The 20,852-nt window shown below is 51.9% G+C and overlaps 2 protein-coding genes across 4 annotated transcripts; both read left to right on the top strand.

The window, feature by feature from the left end:
- Positions 1 to 47: 47 nt before the first annotated feature.
- Positions 48 to 13,807, top strand: PLAGL2 (PLAG1 like zinc finger 2). 3 transcript variants are annotated; one of them, XM_081833063.1, is made up of 3 exons: positions 48 to 183; positions 5,335 to 5,708; positions 8,666 to 13,807. In XM_081833063.1, the coding sequence occupies exons 2-3, from the start codon at positions 5,449 to 5,451 to the stop codon at positions 9,894 to 9,896; spliced, it is 1,491 nt and encodes a 496-aa protein (XP_081689189.1). In that variant the 5' UTR covers positions 48 to 183; positions 5,335 to 5,448; the 3' UTR covers positions 9,897 to 13,807. The 3 variants fall into 3 exon arrangements, with proteins under 3 accessions (XP_081689189.1, XP_081689191.1, XP_081689190.1); XM_081833064.1 differs by having other exon boundaries at positions 64 to 183; positions 5,318 to 5,708; XM_081833065.1 differs by lacking the exon at positions 5,335 to 5,708 and having other exon boundaries at positions 63 to 183.
- Positions 13,808 to 15,834: 2,027 nt separating this feature from the next.
- Positions 15,835 to 17,248, top strand: LOC102728338 (putative testis-specific Y-encoded-like protein 3). The gene is given in 2 exon segments (XM_081832278.1): positions 15,835 to 15,905; positions 16,213 to 17,248. Coding segments are annotated over 2 exon segments (915 nt in total). The 3' UTR covers positions 17,057 to 17,248.
- Positions 17,249 to 20,852: the final 3,604 nt, after the last annotated feature.

Raw genomic sequence — 20,852 nt, 5'->3', positions numbered from 1 at the left:
TAGCCGGCAGGCGGGCGGGACCATAGAGAGCCCGCGGCACCGCCCCCTCCACGGCCCGAGCGCCCGCTCGCGCGGCTCCCACAATGCACCGCACAATGGCCCGACCGCCGCCACTACCGGGGCCTGAACGGGCCTGGCGGAGCCCGAGTGCGGCCCGGCCCGCAGCGCGGGGCCCCGAGCGCGGTGAGTGCCGGCGAGGGCCCCGGGGGACGGCGGGGAGCGGGGCGGGAGGCCGTCTCGCTGCGCCCGCGCGCCCGGCACCCGGAGCGGCGGCGCCTCTCATCTCGGGCCCCACGGCTAGGTCGCCCACACCCCCAACCGGGGGCCCCCTCCACGCCAGTTCGGGCCCCGATAGGCCCCAGGGTGACGAAATCTCTCCGCGGACCCGATACCTGGGTCGGGGGACCGGAAGAAACCCCACTGGTCCCCTCCCTACCGAGACCCGGAGACTCAGCCCTGAGGGTCCCCTGCTCTTGACCCCTAGGTTCCCTGGAGACCCAGATAACGCGCTGCTGACCTTACCAGGGACCCGGGTCTGGGGGACGCAGATAAGCTGCACCTGCTCCCTCCCCTCAGACACGCCTACCCGGACCCACATAACCCCCTTTCCTGCTCCAAATACTCCGTTTTTTACTGTTTCATTTTCCAGAATCACATAATCCATTTTGAGGCTTCCGTCAAATATCTGGTTCTGGGGAACCCCAGTAAGCTCTACCTATAATTTCCTCCTCAGTGACTGTACTCCCAAACCTTAGATATCATCCATCTGGTTACCCTTTTGAGACCATTGAAATTCAGAGAATTCACTTCTGACTATCTTCAACCCCTGGAATCCTCCAGCCCTTATAATCCACCATCTCTTTCTTTTTTGGGGGGGAGGGAAGGGGGAGGTCCCTTAGAGACTCAGCTAACTTGCTAATGATTTTTTATCATACTTTCCCTTCCTTCCCATCCCTGAGACCTCCTCCAGACTTCTCCCTGAATTTCTGTCCCTTCTCTGGCAGGCATCCACTCCCATCTCTCCTGTCTCTTCCAGCTCCAGGGGAATTGAACCTCTCCCACCACATAGTGGTGTGGTCTAGAAGCTGCCCGAGGAGCCTGGTTATTCCCTGTAAATCCAGTCCCAGGCTCCCGCTCCAGTTTGGTGGGGGAAAGGGACCTGTAAGGTGGAAGATAAGGGGACAACTAGTGTGTGGGGGGTGGTGGTTGGTGCTTTCACCAGCAAGAGTAGCCTGTCTCCTGGCTTGTATGCTTTTCCACCTGTTTGGGACTGTGATAGTCTGGCCTTGGATTTCTAACCCTGCTCCCCACAATGAGGCCACTCCATTGTTGGGGGGAATCCTTGGGGGTGTCTAGCCAGGTTTCCTCCTAATGAAAATGGGGCTGTAGTGAGTTGCAGCCATTTGCTCAAGGCCTCCTCAGGAGTGAGAGGCAGCGGGAATGGGAGGAAAGAGTGAATCAAAGGGACTGCAAAGAGGGCCCATCTACAGTGACAGAAGAACTAGCAGCCCGAGAGTAAATCCAACCCCTGTTAATCCTGTTTGATGTCTCTTGGAATGATGCAAGTCATTGAAACTCTCTGGCCTCCCTGTAATTTAATTCTCCCACCACTCTGGAGTGTGTGTGAGGGAGGGAGGGAGGGGGGCGGCTCTTCCCATTCCCCCCTTTCCTTCTCACTGTTTTCCAGCCAGTCAGTGTGTCATTTGGATTTGTTTCTGGTGCTCAGGTCAAGACCTGGGTTTTTTGTTTTTTTTTGTTTTTCTTTTTTCTCTCAGTCTGTTTATAATTTCCCAGTTACTATTTTGGGTTCTGCTTAAGGGAAGATTCTGTCCACCCTAAGGAACGTTCCAGGGTGTGTTCCCGGCTGTGTTTCCTCCTCGGCAGGTGTTGAATTGAGTTCTTCAGATCCCCAAGTAGCTCTTGGGCTGGAGGGATAAAAGCTATTTTAGGGTAGTCCCTGAAGTGGAGCTGTTAATCCTCTATGGGTCTCTCTAGTTAAGAACACTTAGAGATTAACCCTTTCTTTGCTGCGGCGGCCGGGGAGGGGGGGTTGCTGGCGGGGGCTCCTTCTCCACAGTTTTGGGAGGGTTGGGAGAATTTCCTGCCACAGCAGAAGGTGGGATAGAAACGTGCAACTGAATACAAAGACAAAGATAATAGCTGCCTTTTGTTGGGTACTTAGAGCAAGCCAAGCCCTATGCTGTGCCCTTTGCATACCTGACTAAAATAATCCTCACAACAAGTCTGTGAGGTAAGTATTTTTAGCTTTACAGATGAGGAAACAGGCTAATAATGGAGAAAGAACGCAGTTTCTATAGAGATGATGTAACATCATACAAACTATGGTTTCGTCAGAGGGCAGCAGGCATCATGGCACACAGCAGGACAGACTAGGGAGCAGTTTGTCTCCTTTCAGCTTCCAGAGAGGGCCTTCGAGAGTTTTTAGAAAGCATTTGTGTTTGGGGTACAGAGCCTTAGTAATAGAAGAGATTCCTGAGGTGAGAGAACGGTGGCCCAGGATGTGGTGGTGGAGGAGGGGAGCGCAGGGGGTACTGGTTAGAGGGGATGTGCTGTGGGTTGACTGTGAGGGAAAAGGGGAAGGCTGCATTCTGGGGAGATGTTGTGAAGGGAAGGAAACTCACTCAGAGGCCTGAGAAGTAACATTAAAGGGGGAAAAAAAAGTACTACTCAGGCCCCGTGCGGAAAAGAGGCAGACACAGTGTAGACCTCGGAGACGGCACTGCATGTACTCACACACTTTATATCAGATACTTCATCCTCCATGAGACTATTATCGGTAAGGAGAATAAATCTTTAGTTTAGAAATTGAGGAAAAAGAGATTCAGAGAAACAAAGTAACCTGCCCATGGTTTCACAGCCAGTAAGTGGCAGCTCTCCTGATAGCAAGTCCAAGGTTCTTTCCACGCTGCCTCCCTCTTCAGATCAGGCGCCAGAAGGAATCTTTGGATGAAAATACACCGAGTTATACCAGTAACTGGGAGGGATTGATTGTGTTTGTTTTATGGGAACAGGTTCCGTGAGCTACTCTACAGTTGTTAAGGTTAGAGTGTGAGACCAGAAGAGCAGCTTTGAAAGAGAAGCAGAATTCTTTCAGTTTTGCCGAGGAAGAAGTCTGAAGGAGAGAGGCCCAGGAATTTTCCTGGAGGAGAGGAGTTTGCAGACAAAGGACAGAGGGAGAGAGAGTAGATTCCCAAAAGGGTTCCTAAGGTAACACTGGCAGCTTTGGTTATCCAGCAGGCTGTTGGTGAGTATAGGTAAGGACTTCCACTGTGCCTTTTTAAAAGGGGAGAATAGGATCAGGGTGCTGGCTGTTTCCTTTTAAAGTCGTAGCCCCATTAAACGCAGATCAAGGCAAGCACATGGCTGCCTCCATCCTTTGGTTCTGTCAGTACAACCTCGTGAGCTCTCCTTAGCCACCACTGGCCTCTTTCCTAGAAGCCCATTACTCACGCTTTCAGAAGCAGCGTACTAAACTGCTGTGTCTTGTTTGTGCTTGTTCAGGAGAACAGAAGAGGTGGACGTGTGGGAGGTGGGGGACGTACTGTTCTCTTTCTGAGTTTTTGTGGAATTTCCAGGGCTAGGCTCCCCTCTCACATCGGCCAAAGTGATGCGACTTGCTTTCCTCTGGCTGCCATTCCCAACTTTCCAGGGGCTGAGGTGCATGATTTTGGGTAGCAGAGGGGAACAGAATTTGACTTTGAGGGTAGGGGAAATTCCCTCCAAACTAGATGTTTAAACTCGTGCTTGCTCTCTACCCAATTCCAAGGTGCGTAGTAATCACTGGCATTATAAACAGGTAATTCCACCCTTGAGAAGAAGGAAGGACTTAAACCATGAAAGGCAGACGTCAGAGGCCTTTGAGATTTATAGTGAAGCAGGCAAATACCCCACGATGACTTGAAGGCTCAAGTGGGACTAGTTTTTAGTGCTGCCTACCCCTTCCCAGCACATGACTCATGCAAAATGCAGCCACCTTTGTGCCGATCTTTCTAGGCAGATCTCCACTCGTGATGGGGAAATGTTTATCATATTACACTGCAATGTTTCTTCAACAAGAGGAATGGTTCCTGAACAGGACTTAGCTCATGTTAATGATGAGCAAAGCTCTCTGGGGCATGAACCCGCTGATCCCATCATCTCGTTCACGGCCAGTCTGTTGGATGAATGGTCACTGTAAGCAGCAGGTGCTAACGAGCTGAGCAAGCATTCTGTGGCCCACAGCTGTTTGTGCGGTTGGAGCCATCCCCAGATTCTCGTGGACAATCCCCAGATACCCCCTTTGCTCCCTTCACATGGAAAAGCCTCATGACCAGATTTTGGCATGACCTCTTCAAAAGGAATCCCCCTGTTGTAGCAAGTTGCTTTGCAGTTGGTAATCTGTGAGGAGTTTGTGAGTGATAGGGGTCTGTTGTCCCCCTTTTGAGAGTCCGTACAATAACTCCCATCCTCTCCCTTTGAGTTGATGTCAGGAAAAAAGCTCTGTCATCTTTGCTGCAGTTTTCCCCTTTCTCACACCCTCCCCCTGCCTCAACAAGAGAAAGGATCAGACTTCAAGATATTGGCTCCCCACTTTGGAAGGGCTGGGGGGGGGTGGCACTCAGCACCTGGGGTGTTGGACAGGCTTTGCTAAAGAAGCATGGCCTGGGACACACAGAGAGGTGGTGGCGGGTAGGATGGGACCAGTACTGGTTTAGGGGAAATGCTGAATCTGCTGTTGCCTCCTTAGGCAGAACCTCTTATTGATGCTCTGCTGAGAAACACATCTGGCTCCAGGGCTGACTTTCCAGGGTGTAAATTCCTAAGCAAAGTCTTCTTCCTTCCCTGTTGCCTTTTGGGCATTTTATTGCTCTTTAGCACCTCCATGAGGAGGAGAATTGTGGAAAGTAGTGGGTGAGGGGGAGGTAGGATAAAGAGGAGGAGAAGCTGCTAGCTCTAAATTTAGTGGAAAGAATATAAAAGTGGAGTTGGAAGAGAATAGTTGGAGTTTAGGGGTTTTACTTCCTCAGATTATCTTGCTTACTATTAGCCTAGGTAGTACTTATAATAATAGTTACCATTAAGCGCTTACTAGGTGCCCACCTTCTGCTGAATACTCTCTGTTCATCTCATTCAATCCTCAAACTATTCTTATGATTTAGGAGATTATTAAGCCCATTTTGTAAATAAGGAGATAGCTCAGGGAAGTAAGTCAGTGGCTGAAATTCACATGGCTTTTAAGTGGAAGGGCTGGGATTGGAATGGGATCTGTCTGCCTCCAGAGCCCATGTTTTCATGGCATTGGGCTCCCTAACACCAGGTGTTCTGATGTTTCAGGTGAAGAGATTGTTTTCTGAAGGCTGCGTTGGAGGCCGTGACAGAGCAGAGAGCCCGTGTGGAGCTGATGGGGAGGCTTTCTGAATAACATGGCCCTTCGCCATTAGTCTTGCCATGACCACATTTTTCACCAGCGTCCCCCCCTGGATTCAAGATGCAAAGCAGGAGGAGGAAGTGGGCTGGAAACTAGTTCCCAGGCCTCGGGGCCGGGAGGCGGAGAGTCAAGTGAAGTGCCAATGTGAAATCTCGGGGACGCCCTTCTCAAATGGGGAGAAGCTGAGGCCTCACAGCCTCCCCCATCCAGAGCAGAGACCGTATAGCTGCCCTCAGCTGCACTGTGGCAAGGCTTTTGCTTCCAAGTACAAGCTATATAGGTAGGTGACACTCCCATACCTCTTCCTGCCCTGGGGGTCCCAGAGGTCAAAGCCAGAGGGACTTCACTGAGTATGAGGCTTTATCTGTGATAGAAGAGTAGAGGTTAATTGGCCCATAAGTGTACCCTGGACGCCAACCATTTGAACTTACTCAGTAAAAGCTAATACTGGTATTTGTATGCAGACACTAGACTCTGATGGGGAAATATCAGACAGTCATAAACAAACCAGATTGAACAATTTTGTCATTACTACCTTCCCCACCTTTGTCAGGTAATGGTGAGACTCTTAGCCAGAAATTATGAATTAGTCTTAGAACTTTAGAAGGAAAAGGAGACCCTCTGGTCCAATCTGTAAATTTTAAAGTAGAGGCTCAGAGTGGCAGTGCCTCTTCTTCTGAACCAGCCTGCTACTCACATGATTACTTCTGTCTCTGTAGAATCCCTGGTGTCCTCTGGGTCAGCGGCTGTTCTGCAACTTGTAAGCCCAGGAGCCCTACATAAAGTGAAATGGAATGTGAAAGTCCTGGTATAACGTAGATACGGCAGAGCAGCTTGGAAGGTGGGGGTGGGGGGGCACTGCTCAGATTTTATCCTTGCCTTTCCATCAGAGGAACAGGAACATGCCCTTTACAAATGAGATAGACTACCCGATGCACACCCCTTCATCCATTCATCTAGCCAGCTATGATTTATTGAGCTCCTGCTACATACTAGGCACAGTGTTCAGTGCCAGGGATGCAGTAGTGAGCCAGACGGATGGGGGTGCTGGCCCTCCTTGAGTTCACTATCTTAACAGTGGGGACAGACAGCAAACAAGTAAATTCATGAACAAGATGACCACAGAACGCCTTAGTTCTTTGTCTGGAAAACAGTTGATAGGAACTAAAACAGGTAACGGGGTAGTGGGTGACCAGGATTGTCCTCATGACAGTTCTGTAGTTCTCAGGAATGCTTTGATTCTGTGTGCTCCTGTGTCTTCGGTGGACTCCAGTTGGGTCATCCTCTTAGACTTTCTTAGTACAATCTGGGTGTCCGTGGGAGGCTGCAGGAAGGATCCTGTTCTGGGGGGCACGAGCCCTGACTCCAGCTGTAGTCACTGTGTGAGCTTAGGCGAGGTACCAAACTGCTTAGGGCCTCAGGTTCCTCACTTGTAAAATGAAGGAAATGGACTGGGGCTCACTCATCACACCTCCCTGTCATCTGTTATCCTGTCTGTTATGTCCCAGGAGGCTCGCAGTAACCCTCAGGCGTGGGCACTCACGTAGCATGAGTGTAATGGCTATGTTTGATACCTTCCAGGTTGGAAGGATCACTGGGTGCTATAGTGAAGGCAGTGGTAGCAGACCTAAGGGAAATCAGGTTTCGGGAAGGATTGTGTTCAAATTCAGCCTCTGCCGCTCACTGACTGGTGGGTGGAGCTGTCCTGTGCTTTGGCCTCTTGTGGAGAACAGCTTAATGACAGCTCACACAGGGCCTGGTAAATATGGGTTCCTGAAGTCTTACTGAGTTGATTCTGAATGTCCTGTGGAGCTCTGGATTGTAACTCCTGGACTCTGAGCTGCTGTCCCTCCAGAAGGGAGCAGGTAAACCATGGGAACACTTTTTTAAGTGTTGCTGGCTTATATGGCAAACACTTTAAATGGTACAAATGGGCACTCAGTGAAAAATGAATTGTCCTCATGCTGAAAGCTACCATTTTCCTCCCCAGAGGTGTCCAGTGGGGCCAGTTTCTTGTGTATCCTTGCTAAGACATTGAAACATGTACTCCCTTCCCTTTTTATTTTCACAAGGGATTGTATTACACACACTATACTGAACTTCCTTTTTTGACTTAACCCCTTACATTTTGGGATTGTTCTAGATCGGGAAGTTTAGATATATTTCCTCCTTTTATTGTGTCATTTAAAAAAACTTTTTTTTTTTAAGATTTTACTTATTTGACAGAGAGAGACACAGCGAGAGAGGGAACACAAGCAGGGGGAATGGGAGAGGGAGAAGCAGGCTTCCCACTGAGCAGGGAGCCTGATGTGGGGCTCGATCCCAGGACCCTGAGACCGTGACCTGAGCCGGAAGGCAGACGCTTAATGACTGACCACCCAGGTGCCCCTTAAATACAATTTTTTGAAAAGGAAATACATGCACATAAAACAAAATTCACAAGGTACCGAAAGGTATACGATGGAAATTCTCCATCACACCCATAAGCTTCCTATCTCTTCTCCCCATGGGCAACCAGTGTTGTTAGTTTCTTGTATATCCTTCCAGAAATATTTTTTGAGTGCATACAAGCAAACATACATCATTTTCCCTCTTTTTCCTATGCATAGTACCATTCTGCCTGCACTGTTCTGTCCCATTGCTTTTTACCACTTCATATATCCTAAGAGCTTGTTCCCTGAGGGTACATATAAAGCTGCCTTGTTTTTTTTTTTTAAAGTTGAGTCTTCGTGAAGTAACCATAATTTATTTCATCAGTTCCCTATTGATGGACATTTAAAAAAAAATTTTTTTTTAAGATTTTATTTATTTGTTTGACAGAGAGAGACACAGTGAGAGAGGGAATACAAGCAGGGGGAATGGGAGAGGGAGAAGCAGGCTTCCCGCGGAGCAGGGAGCCCGATGCGGGGCTCGATCCCAGGACCCTGGGATCGTGACCTGAGCCGAAGGCAGACGCCACCCAGGCGCCCCCCCCTACCGATGGACATTTAGATTGTTCCTGACTTTTTACTACTACAAACAGTGCTACAAAGACTAGGAGTATGTATGTGATTTTGCAGGTGGGCGAGGATATCTATAGAGTTTAGACACTGACTGGCACAGTATCCCATTGCATTCCATCACGTGGCTTGACCATAATTTTTGTATCTAGTTCCGTCAGTGGACAGCTTTGTTGTCTGGCCAGCCCTTGTGATCTCCCTTCTTTCTTTCTCCTCTATCCTCCATCCCTACCCCCAGGCACATGGCCACCCACTCAGCCCAGAAACCCCACCAGTGTATGTACTGTGATAAGATGTTTCACCGCAAGGACCATCTGCGGAACCACCTGCAGACCCATGACCCCAACAAAGAGGCCCTTCACTGTTCTGAGTGCGGTAAGAATTACAATACGAAGCTAGGCTACCGGCGCCACCTGGCTATGCATGCCGCCAGCAGCGGTGACCTCAGCTGTAAGGTGTGCCTGCAGACCTTTGAGAGTACCCAGGCCCTGCTAGAGCACCTGAAGGCCCACTCACGCCGAGTAGCAGGTGGTGCCAAGGAGAAGAAGCACCCCTGTGACCACTGCGACCGGCGGTTCTACACTCGCAAGGATGTGCGGCGGCACCTCGTGGTGCACACAGGCCGGAAGGACTTCCTATGCCAGTACTGTGCCCAGCGGTTTGGCCGCAAGGACCACCTGACGCGTCATGTCAAGAAGAGCCACTCGCAGGAGCTGCTCAAAATCAAGACAGAGCCAGTGGACATGTTAGGCCTACTCAGCTGCAGCTCCACAGTCAGCGTGAAGGAAGAGCTGAGCCCTGTGCTGTGCATGGCCTCTCGGGACGTGATGGGGGCCAAGGCCTTCCCTGGCATGTTGCCCATGGGCATGTATGGCGCCCACATCCCTACCATGCCCAGCACGGGCATGCCACACTCCCTGGTGCACAACACGCTGCCCATGGGTATGAGCTACCCTCTGGAATCCTCACCTCTCTCTTCCCCAGCTCAGCTTCCTCCAAAATACCAGCTTGGATCTACCTCATACTTGCCTGACAAATTGCCCAAAGTGGAGGTGGATAGTTTTTTGGCGGAGCTTCCTGGAAGCCTGTCTCTCTCGTCCGCTGAACCCCAGCCCGCCTCACCTCAGCCGGCGGCAGCTGCGGCCCTCCTAGATGAAGCACTGCTCACCAAGAGCCCCGCCAACCTCTCCGAGGCCCTCTGCGCTGCTAATGTGGACTTCTCCCACTTACTGGGCTTTCTTCCACTCAACCTCCCCCCGTGTAACCCGCCTGGGGCCACAGGAGGCCTGGTCATGGGCTACTCCCAGGCCGAGGCGCAGCCCTTGCTCACCACTTTGCAAGCTCAGCCTCAAGATTCCCCAGGAGCTGGGGGACCACTGAACTTTGGACCTCTGCACTCCTTGCCTCCTGTCTTCACCTCTGGCCTGAGCACCACCACCCTGCCTCGTTTCCACCAGGCATTCCAGTAGCCCCCAAGGAGGCCCTCAGTCCAGTCTTAGGCTCTGTCAGGGAGCCTCTGTACCCACCCTATCTGCATCCCCCATGAAGGCAGCTGAGCTTTCAGAGCTGGGTTCAAAAAGAAAAAATTCCAGTATCTGTATGGAGCACTTGGTTTGGGGGTTCAGGCTCCAGGATCAGTTCCAGGAGAAGCCCTGAGCCCCAGCCTCATGAAAAGATCTCATACCATAGAACTTCAGGTATTTTTACTTTTACTTTTTTGATCTGAATCGGGAGCCACACTTAGCTAACCTCTCCCCCTCCAAAGCGTCAGAACCTCCTTCTCTTTGGAGAAGGAGGCGGTCTCTTGGAGAGACAGAGGGGTTTCACTTTGGATGACCTTGAGAGAAATAGCCCAAGAAGCCTGCCTCCTGGTCCCAACCTGCAGACCCCACAGCAGTTGGTCAGGCCCTGCTGCAGAGAGAGGGTCATTTGGCTCCATTGCCTGCTTCCAGCCAGTGGGCAGGAGAGAGGGCCTCTTCTTCCCACCACCCCCGTCCCTCCTATACCGACACCTCCATTTCCAGTCAGTGTTGTCCAGCAGCGGTACCGTTTACACAGTCGTCTCAGACACCCCATTCACCTCCCTTGCCAAGCTGTTAGCCTTAGAGTGATTGCAGTGAACGTTGTTTACACGCCGTGAATCCATTCCCACCAGTCCATTCCAGTTGGCACCAGCCGGAACCATTTGGTACCTGGTGTTAACTGGAGCCCTGTTTACAAGGCGGAGTCGGGTCTTGCTGACTTCTCTTCACTTGAGGTCACATTTTTCCCCTGTGGGGAAATAAACTGACTTTGGACTGCTTCAGTCTCTGCCATCTTCCATGACTGTGTCTGTTCCTGCCTTCCTCGGCAGTGTCCGCGAGACAGGCAAGAAGACTGGAGCCGTTTTCTCCCAGGTCTGCAATTCTGTTCTTCTCCAAGTACATCATGACACCCCCCCTCTTGAACTGGAGAGGGGAAGACATGAAAGGCATGCCCGCTTCCATCGCCCCCACTCCCCAACCCCTACCCCAGACATCATGAACTGTTATCATTAGTCTCAGTAGGAGGCACTCGGGTTCTAAGCTGGTGTGGATAGCAAAGGGGAGGGTGTGAAACCCTGATTCATCTCTCTCCTACTTGTCCCTTTTCCAGGAAGTTGTAGAATTGTTGGAAGAAGAGTTTTCAGGAAGTTAGGGCTGGGCAGACAGTTGAGTCCTAACCTGTGGGTACGTCATTGGCTCCCATACTAACCTTTTCTCTTCTCCACAGTGTCCCCTCTCTCTCCACCTCTTTACAGTTACCATGGACTCAGGGCCACTGTGCCTAGGCCTCTCTGCTCTCCATCAAAGGAATTCCACCTTATGCTTGTGCTCCCCCCACCCCGCAGTTTGCCCCCAATACTTAATAGGGTTTCTTGCAACAAATGATTGGTTCTCTTCTGGCTTGTGGGGCTCCCTGCCACAGACCACGCAGCCCTTGCCCAGCCGAACCCCATCCCTGCTTCATTTCTCAGTTCTGCATGGGCTTCGCTCTTCCCACTCATGGGAGGGAGGCAGCTCAGGGACCACCAGTGTGGGACCCTCATGAGACACCTCCACTCTGATTCAGAAACACACTTCTACCTCTTTACTGTTAACTCCTACAGATGCGGTCAGTCGTGTGTGGGCACCTCTCCACAGGGCCTCGTGCTGGCTTCTCCACTAGGGTTTCAGGACAAACTACCAAGGAACTGCCTCAGCCTCGTCCCAGTCCTCCTGTTCCCCCTTCCTTCTAGAAATCACTTTGCTCTATCATCAGGAACTGAGCAGGTCCAAGACCCAGGCTTCTGCTTCAGCCCAGGCCAGTACTCTTTGAGGTGAAAGCCTTAAAATGTATCTCCCTGGCCCTTGATTGGAAGCAATGTGGAGTGAATAAGCATGTTTTGATTTAGGCAGGGTAGCTTGGGATACCTTTAAAAAAAAAAAACAAAACTAGATATAAAAATGTCTGGCAAGGTTAGAATCAGACTAGGTGATTTGCTTCTGAAAACTAGTTTCAGTGAGTCCCAGGGACTAATTAAGGTTTATTTTTAAAAGCGTCCCCCCTTGGTACGCAGCCACCTCCTGCATGCTGTGCATGTTACTGGGACTCGTATTACAGGAAATGGTGCGTGAGGGTCCAAGCAGGACTCGGTGCTGCCATTCTTCTTATCGTCTCTGGTCTTCATCACTAGACCCAGCAGCCCTTCACCTGCTCTCTGCCACCTTCCCTGCACCCCTCGTTTATAGGGGCAGGTGGGCCTCTGGCCACAGAATAGAAAGTCTTGGGCTTAGAGGAGTCCACTCTTCCCTGCCTGTCCTTTCCTGTCCCTTCCTTGAATTCTCTCCCCCATTAGTGATGTTGGGAAACTCCTAGAACAGGCAGAGCAACTATTTAAAGCCTTGTAACTGGGGCCTTGCCCCTCCCTCCCCCTCCATCCTGCCACCCTCCTTTCCTCTTCCTTCAGTGCCCTCACCACACAAGGAATTTCTCTATCACTGTGAACTTTGCTGGTACATAGGAACATCTGCCTTCACCTTTTCTTGGACCATAGCCACCCAGCCGTTTCTTAATCTTCCCTTCCCCAAATTTAAAGGAAAAAAAAAAAAAAAGCCTTATTGGCCTGGTTGTTTGAAGGATAAGAATAGCTTTATCCTGCACTCAGTACCAAACCCACTTCAGTACCTTTACTGAGGCCATGAGAGCCTGAGGGGTGTCTGCCCAGGACAGGAGCCATGGCATGTGGCAGAGACCAAACAGGGACCAGGAAAAAGGGGCGATGCCCCCTTTCCCAACCACCTCCTCCAGCTTCAGCGATGAGCCGCCCTGAACAACGGGGCAGGCACCTCCCATCCTGCATATAGCTGGTCAAGGCTGAGTGCAGTCCTGGGGGCCAGGGGATGATCTACCCAGCTGTGTCAGCTCCAAGGATCTGTGCACATCTTAAAGAGGGAAGAGGTGGGAAAAGGAGCACCAATGAGTTTACCCCCCAACCTTTTACAAATGGCATTTAATGGAAATCCGGGAAGCAGGTGTGATTACTTTTTTGCTCGTAGATATTGTCCTAAGTTGAGATTCTTCCACTGCCCTAAACTTCCCCTAGTAGTCTGAATCCCTGCCCCACCTTCTTTTTGGTAGCTGTTTTCCCCATTCCCTCTACCTCCCCTCTTATCTAGGAGCTGTTTTTAAGCACGATTTTTTTTTTTAACAGTTTATATTGTACAGGATCAATATTTTGCTTTTTAACAAGGATATTTATGTAATAAGAAACTTTGCCTTAGGCAGGTGTTGGCCAGAAAAGTCCAGATTCCTCTAGGACCCCACCCTGGCCTCTCCTGGAGCTCTGAACCTGCTGTGGAAGGAATTGGCTATGACCTTCACCACTGGAGTAGGGTCTGCAGCAAGGGAAGGGGTGTTCTGGTTCTAACAGGAGAAGGATTCACCATGATGATATAGTGCCTCTGTGGAGGGGTTTGGAAGAAGTATCCCAGCCCAGTTTCTTCAGATGCACGCTCACTTCCGTAGGTGCCCCCTCCACCTCTGACTACTTGGCACCAGAACTCCTGAAACACCACTTCTCATTCGCCTCCCTCCCTCCCAGTGATCAAGGCTTTGGGGCCACTCTTTCATAATGCCAGATTATTTAAAGAGAGAAAAATACAAGACAAAAGCCTTCTAGCACTTTGTAAACACAGTGAATAACCTCTTGGAGTATTTTTGGCTTTATATAAAACAAGGTTTTTAATTGTAAAGTATAAGTGCCATTAGAAAATGCACAGGGCGTATCTTTGTTAAAGTAGATTTTTCAATGTTTTACAGAATTACATTTTCAAAAAAAGTTTTTATAATGAAGTTGTTTATTAAAAACTTCTGAATGATGTGTTTTGAAGTTGTGAACCTGTCTGATTGGGAAAGGGTTGGAGAGAGCCTGGGGAACCAGAAACTCCAGACATCTCTAGCCTCCAAGGGGATGGTGAGTGTAGGGTAGACAGTAACAACCCTTCACATTAGCACCTACAAACTTTGTACTTTAAAATTAAAGATCTTAATGGGATGTCTTTGAGGTAAGCGGCATCATACTATCACTTAAACTTGGATGCAAGGGTCAGAAAGATCAAATTGGCTTAATGAAATTTCACATAACTAAAAATGCCAGATGTAGCACAGTTTTTAGAATTGGTTCAGCCACTCAGACATGGTTGGCCTTAGCATTCCTGTGTGTCTTGGCCCTATCTTCTGTAGCTGTGACTTATCCTCAGGCCCTACAAAGTGGCTCGTCCCTTTGTGAAGAAGTAGATTGCTGCCATGATTCCATCCCTGTCATCCTCACACAGTGCTGACCAGGAAGAGAAAGGAGAGAGGAGTTCTTGTATTCACAAAGCCCCACGAGGCATCTCCTGTCTCACTGGCCTTGATAGGGCTCTGTGCCCTCCCCCAAACCAGCCAGCGATGACAAGGCTGAGTGAAACAGAAGGAGTGGTTTCTCAAAGGAAACGGGCTACAGTTAGGGTGGGGAACGAATGCTGGTTGTCCAAGAAAAGACATGCCATCCATTGCCCAGGGGACACAGCTGGGAAGTGACAGCTAGGACCTCACCTTGCTCACACTTGGGCCTACCCACTGGGTTCAAACAAACTGTTGGGAGACTGACATAGCTTCTGACTTTGCCACTTGGCCAGTCTCTAACAAAGGTAGTCATCACCATCTTGGGCCCTGTAGCTCTTCCTGACATCCTCCCACCCAGGGCTAAGACTGAGTTTGCTTTTCTGTGGTCTAGAGCCAGTGTCCATAGCCACACAGGGTAAGTCACTCCTGAGTCCAGTCCAGGAGTCCGTGGGACAGTAACAAGTGTTAATGTGTGTATAACAGGTGTTTTGTGTACAAAGGCAGTGTGCTGGCCCTTCATCTCTTTGGCCTTCCATCTACTTCATAAATGTTCAGTGTTGACCCCAGTGCATTCAGATCCCTGGCCGGGGCCCCAAGGGAACCCACCTCACAGTGGGTCCAAGAGCTCAGAGCGATCTTGTTCATTGGGCAGGAGTAAGCTGAAGGCTCTCTGGAGGAGGTGGCCGGGACTTCCAGGCAGAGGGGGTATTAGGTGTGCTGACCTCCATAGGCCACAAGTTTGGGAGCCAAGACCACAGGAGCACAGATGCATTTGCAGGGCTGCATGGCTGGTTCATCCAGGCTCATCCTATCCAAGCACATTCCCTGTAATTCAGACTGGAGTTCACATTGGTGAAATGTCTGGTATAGAGCAAAGGTAGCCTGGGCCTAGGACAAGGAGGAAGTGTCCACCTTTCTGTCTACAAGCCCAGGAGGATACAGTTCCTACATACCCGTGGCAGTTTGCTCCAGGTTCACAGCGTTTGAGACATTCCCTTGCCCAAGATCCTTACACTCCAAGTTTGTTTCTTCCCTTCTCTATAAATACTTCCAGCACCTCCATGTGCCAATCAACTACGATCATCTGCGGCTCCCAGTTTGAGTCTGGTTAGCCTGTTCTGCATATGCTGGAGTCGTTTATCCTGTGCAAAGCTACTAGTTTCCGACAGCCCCCCCGCAAACCACAGTCGAGTGCGGGCGCCCGGCGGCCCCCACTGCCCACTGCAGATGGGGGGGAAGAGTAATCCCTTGGTGTGGTGGCTGTGATGGAAAGTTCTTGGAAAGTTCTATCTGTCCGTGACCGGAGTTACGCCTGATCCTTGGTGCCCGCTCTGAGCTGCTCCTTGCTTGGTACACCCCTGCACTTCACCCCACTTCCACCTCCAGCGCCCTCCTAATCTGGGGCCAGTTCTGTCTGGCGCTCGCGGTCGCATTCCCACCAGGCAGCCCCTTGCCACTCCGCCAGGCTGGCAGGCCCCTTGTCCCCCGCAGCCTGGGCACCCCTGCGAATCACACGCCGAAATGGGGCGCGAGGGGCGGAACGCGCCCCTAGGAGACGGCGCCTCTCCACCTCGCGCCGCGCCGCCCCTCTGGCGGGACCCGCAGTGTCGCCCATGCACCCTGAGCCCCTCCAGGCCAGAGGCTCCCGCAGGTGATGGCGGCCGAGGGGGCGGGGGGGGGCTCTGCCTGGAGCCGCCACGCGCCCGCCACCAGACCTCGCCGCTGGGGTCCGCGAAGGCGCGGCACGCGGGCGCCCCCCCACCCCGAGACCGCCCCGCCTGTTCTGGGGCGCCGGGCAGCGGCCTGGCCCGGGCCGGGGCCCCAGAGACCTGCGGCGCCAGGGGGCGGGGGGCGCGGGCGGGAGGTGGCGCGAAGGCCGAGGAAGTGACGACTGGGCAGGGCGCCATCTTCATGGAAGAGGCGGAGGGGTGGAGAAGCCGCGGCTCGGGGAGGAGTTGGAGCGGGGGAGCTGGGGGGTGTGTGGGAGGAGGAAGAGCTGGAGGTGGGAGCGGCGGCGCAGCAGGGCCCGGGGCCCCTAAACCTGGATGGGCCAGCGGTGGACCCGCTGGAGGCCATCCAGTGGGAGCTGGAGGCTGGGAGTGCCCAGGCAGACAGGGCCTACCTGCGGCTGCAGCGCAGGTTTGGGCGCATCCGCCGTCTGCACCTGGCCCCTAGGAGTTTCGTCGTCCAGAATATTCCTGGCTTCTGGGTCACCGCCTTTCTGAACCACCCGCAGCTGTTAGCCATGATCATAACTCGTGATGAAGACATGCTCTGCCACCTGATACATTTGGAGGTGAGGGAGCTCAGGAACGCCAGGGCCCAATGCAAGTTCAAGTTCCGCTTTTGGAACAACCCCTACTTCCGGAACAAGGTGCTCATGAAGGAGTATGAGTGCAGATCCTTAGGACCGGTGGTGTCAGTTGGAACTCGAATCTGAGGGCACCCGGGCCAGGAACGCTCCGTTCTGGTACACCGGGACACCGTCTGCAGCTTCTTCACCTGGTTGTCGCAGCACAGTCTCCCAGAGGCTGACAAGGTTGCCCAGATTATTAAGGAGGACCTGTGGCCCAAACCCCTGCAGTACCACCTGCTGGAGGATAGGCCCCACAGAGCCAGGAGAGGCCTGGCAAGGTGGCCCACAGAGGCCCCTCCTAGGCTCTCAAGTTCCAGTTTGGCTAAGTCTCTCGCTAGGACCTGGCCCCTACATAAGACTCCCTTCTACCTGTGCTTAGGCCAATGACATAACCCTCTGTCTGCTTGCACTTTCATGCATCCTGGCCCCTCTGAACATTCAGTGGACTCTGATCCAAGATTGTGGCCTCCATGGCCAAGCTCTTCGGTTTCCATGTGGCCTTCATGCATCACATGCCACAGTGTCTACCAAGCACCCAGTGCTATGGATGGGTATTGCCATCAGTTTCATGATCCTGGCCTTCCTTCCCACCCATTTTTTTTTTTTTTAAGTAAGCTCTATGCCTATCGTGGGGCTTGAACTCATGATTCTGAGATTGAGAGTCTCAAACTCTACCGACTGAGCCAGCCAGACACCCCCTTCCCACCCATTTTTGACATGGGGACCCGCAAGTCATTGCTAGAAGGACCAGTGCCTCTTTGAGGCCTACTACTTCAAGGCCACAACATGTTGGGCTCCATATTTATGAGTGCGGAATATTGGTTGTGGCAAACTGAGTCTCATCACCCAAGAAGAAGTAGGTGCGTTTGGTGCTGGCTGTCAGTCGGCCTTGGACACTCCATCCTCAGGGCCTCAGGACTGCAGGACCACAGGCCCAGCTTCCCCAGGCTCCTGGCTCCTGGGCAGCTGGTAGAATGGTCACACAGCCAGTAGACAACTACTGGGCATGGTTGAGGTCAAGGGCCGGAAGCAGTGGGCAAGGCATTTTTTTTTTTTTTGAAGATTTTATTTATTTATTTATTTGAGAGAGAGAGAATGAGAGACAGCATGAGAGGGAGGAGAGTCAGAGGGAGAAGCAGACTCCCCGCCGAGCAGGGAGCCCGATGCGGGACTCGATCCCGGGACTCCAGGATCATGACCTGAGCCGAAGACAGTCGCTTAACCGAGCCACAAGGTGCCCCCAGGCATTCTTTATAATCACACTGCTCTTCTTACCCGTGTTGGTACTACCGCACAGCCTGCTATCTGCTTCTCAAGATCTGTGGTACGGTGCCAGTGTCTGAGTTCTGCCGGGGCTGCCACCAACATTGTTGCCTGCTCCCAGGTCTGTAAGGACCTCAACAACCACCTGCCAAGGCACAAGAAAGCCCCCAACTTCCTAGGAACTCTGGCACGCTGGCATAACTGGGCATGTGCTTCAGGCAGGGGCCATGATGGGGGGCCCTCCCAGGAGCCTACCTTCCTGAGCCCCAGTCACTGCGCTCACACGGAATCCAGCCCCCCACCGCCACCCCCAGTCTCTGCCTGTTTTTAGGCTGCCAGGCTGCAGGTACAGGAGGGGTGTTTCTAGTCATGGGGCCTGCCCAGATCGCACATCTTTCTTTTCATTTTCTTTAGAATGACAGCTCAGAAACAAATAATTGAAGAAGCACAGTTTTAAAACAGCTAAGGAGGCCGTCTTTCTTAATGAATTTGCCCCTCTTTGACCGGCTCTAGAGAAGGAGGGTCGTGCCGTAGACTGCTGCGCTGGGTCTTCGCAGCCTCTTTCCCGTGCCCCGCCCCTTTAGCAAGCACCGCCCCCCCACCCCGCCGGCGGGGCTAGTTCTTTGTTTTGTTCTGTGCTGTGTTCTTTTAGACCAACTCCTTTCTTCTCCTTCCACCAGGTCCAACCCCCACTGTGGGATTGTGTAGGTGGAAGAGTTTAGCTGCCTCCCGAAGTCCACCTTCCGGTAGAAGGCCTGGTCTTTTGCTTCCCAGGACCTGGGGAGGCCTTGACACAAAACATGGTGGCAGATGCTCTCCGCAGGGGAATGCAATGGAAGCAGAGGCAGCTGGGAAGGTTCGGGTGGCTGAGAGACCATGGGGTGCAGGGAGCAGAGTCCCCTGGTTCTTCTAAACTTTTCTGATTCACCAAAATGTTTTTTAAATGAGAATTATTAACCGACCACTGAAACTTGAGAGGTTCTCTTGGTCCAGGTGTGACCTGTGAATGTGGAAAGTGAATGCTATTTTTCATTTCACTGCTTTTAAGTAAGACCCTATGCATCTCCTTCCCCGTTTCTGCCCAGTGGAGACATTGAGCTGTCTAGGACTGCTTATTGCTTTTACTTGAGAACATTTACAAGAATGTCCATGTAATTTCTCCATGCCACGCCATTTGGAGACTTAGGTGGCTATTCGTGGTGGTGATCAAGTTGTTGTGGCCTGTTAATACAGCCCAGTACTCAGAAGTAGTATGAATAAAGTGGTTCTGTAGGACTTAAAACTGGGAACTGTTAACATGTTCTGTTAACATGTTTCTGTCCAGAAAGAAATCTGTAAGGTCCTGATGACTGTGTGCCCTGGTCGCCATGATGTAATGGGCATTGCTGTAACTGGTGTCTCTGCTTCTAAACAGAGAAATGTTCATGGGATGGCTTTGTCCAATCAGAACAGGATTCATGGCACTTTTGTCTTCTATCTGCATGGTTAAGAAATAAAAACCTTTCAGTCTGGGGAAAAAATAACTCAGATCATGTTACTCCCCCCTCCAGAATCCTCCATTGGCAGAAAAAAAAAAAAGTCCTAATTCCTTAACAGGGCTGACAAAGCCCAGCACTGTCTGGCTCCTGCCGACATCTCCCACTGATCTCCTCTTCACTCACCCCTGCACTCGCCTCTCTGCTGCTTCTTACGGAGCACATTCCGGCCTCAGGGGTTTTGCACTTGTCTTTCTCTCTCCGGAATTTTCTTCCTACAGATATTGTCCTCTCTGGCTCCCTCCATTCTTTCAGGCCTCAGTCAAACGCCACTTCTCCGGAGGCCGTCCCGGCCTTGCCTGTCTGAAGTCATTCTCTACCTCCTTCCATCCCTTCTTCCCGCCCCTTAGTGATTTTCTCCACATCACTGTAACTCTCTGAAATGGTCTTGTTTTCCTCTCTTCTCCTTCCTCCTCTGATGGGGCGGGAGAACAGCGACACTGACGGGTCGCCACGTGATGTGTTGTGCAGCTGGAGCATATCTGGGAGTGAAAGGGCCACTACTAAGAACGACTCCGGGACAAGAAGCCTGACTGGTACAGGACCGTCACCCCAAAGAGACAGAGAGACAGGAGCCTCCCCTGACGGACACAGGAGCTGGGCCGTCACTGCCCAGCCGAAAATCTTCGGGCAGGAACAATGCCTTGTTCTTTGCTCGGCCGGGGCCCGGGCAATACTCTGACACATCTGGATAAAGTCCAGATTGGCATACAGCTTACCCCAAATGTGTGTGATGGGGGATCGGAGGGTGGAGACTCCCCTGATGTTGGGACACGGGAGCTGGGCCTTGGGGCAAAGGCAGCAGTTTAGGTAAGGTGGGGCTGGATAGGGAATTCCTGAGGGAGCCAACGGCATGACCAAAGGCACGGGGATAGGAGATGCCCGATTTCAGGTACCACAGCGGGTACCCTGGGTGCGGCTGCTTGGAAGAGACAACGCTGGGTGGGTAGGGTAAGGCCATTTTCTGGAAACTCAAACTCTGAATGCAAAGCCAAGGCGTTAGCCCATGGATAGTGGGGAGGGGTATCAGAGGTGGTTCAGAGGAGGAGAGCTCACAGGGCAGCTGGAGGCAAGGGGAGGGGAGTGTCTGCAACTCCAGCTCTCTAGTATCTTCAGTTTGACCTTAGGCTGCAGCTCTTCCAGGAAGCCCTCCAAGATTGCCCTTGCCTGCAACAATCTCTGCCACCTCCCACGTGGCAGCCTTGAACCCAAACTTTGGATACTACTGCCTGGCTGGGCTACCTCCTCTGGGTTTCTCTTTTGTGTCGGACACCTGTTTGTGATGCTCCCAAGGGTATCAGAGTGAGCCTCTACGCATTCTGGTGATCCTGGAAACTGGTGCCCCAAGTCATTTGCCTGCCCTGCACCTGGTGGTTGGCAGGTGC

Source organism: Leptonychotes weddellii, chromosome 10 (assembly GCF_054177405.1).
Source record: "Leptonychotes weddellii isolate Sample4059 chromosome 10, ASM5417740v2, whole genome shotgun sequence".
In the NCBI taxonomy this organism is placed as follows: domain Eukaryota; kingdom Metazoa; phylum Chordata; class Mammalia; order Carnivora; family Phocidae; genus Leptonychotes; species Leptonychotes weddellii.
This window is presented reverse-complemented; position numbering and strand designations above follow the sequence as displayed.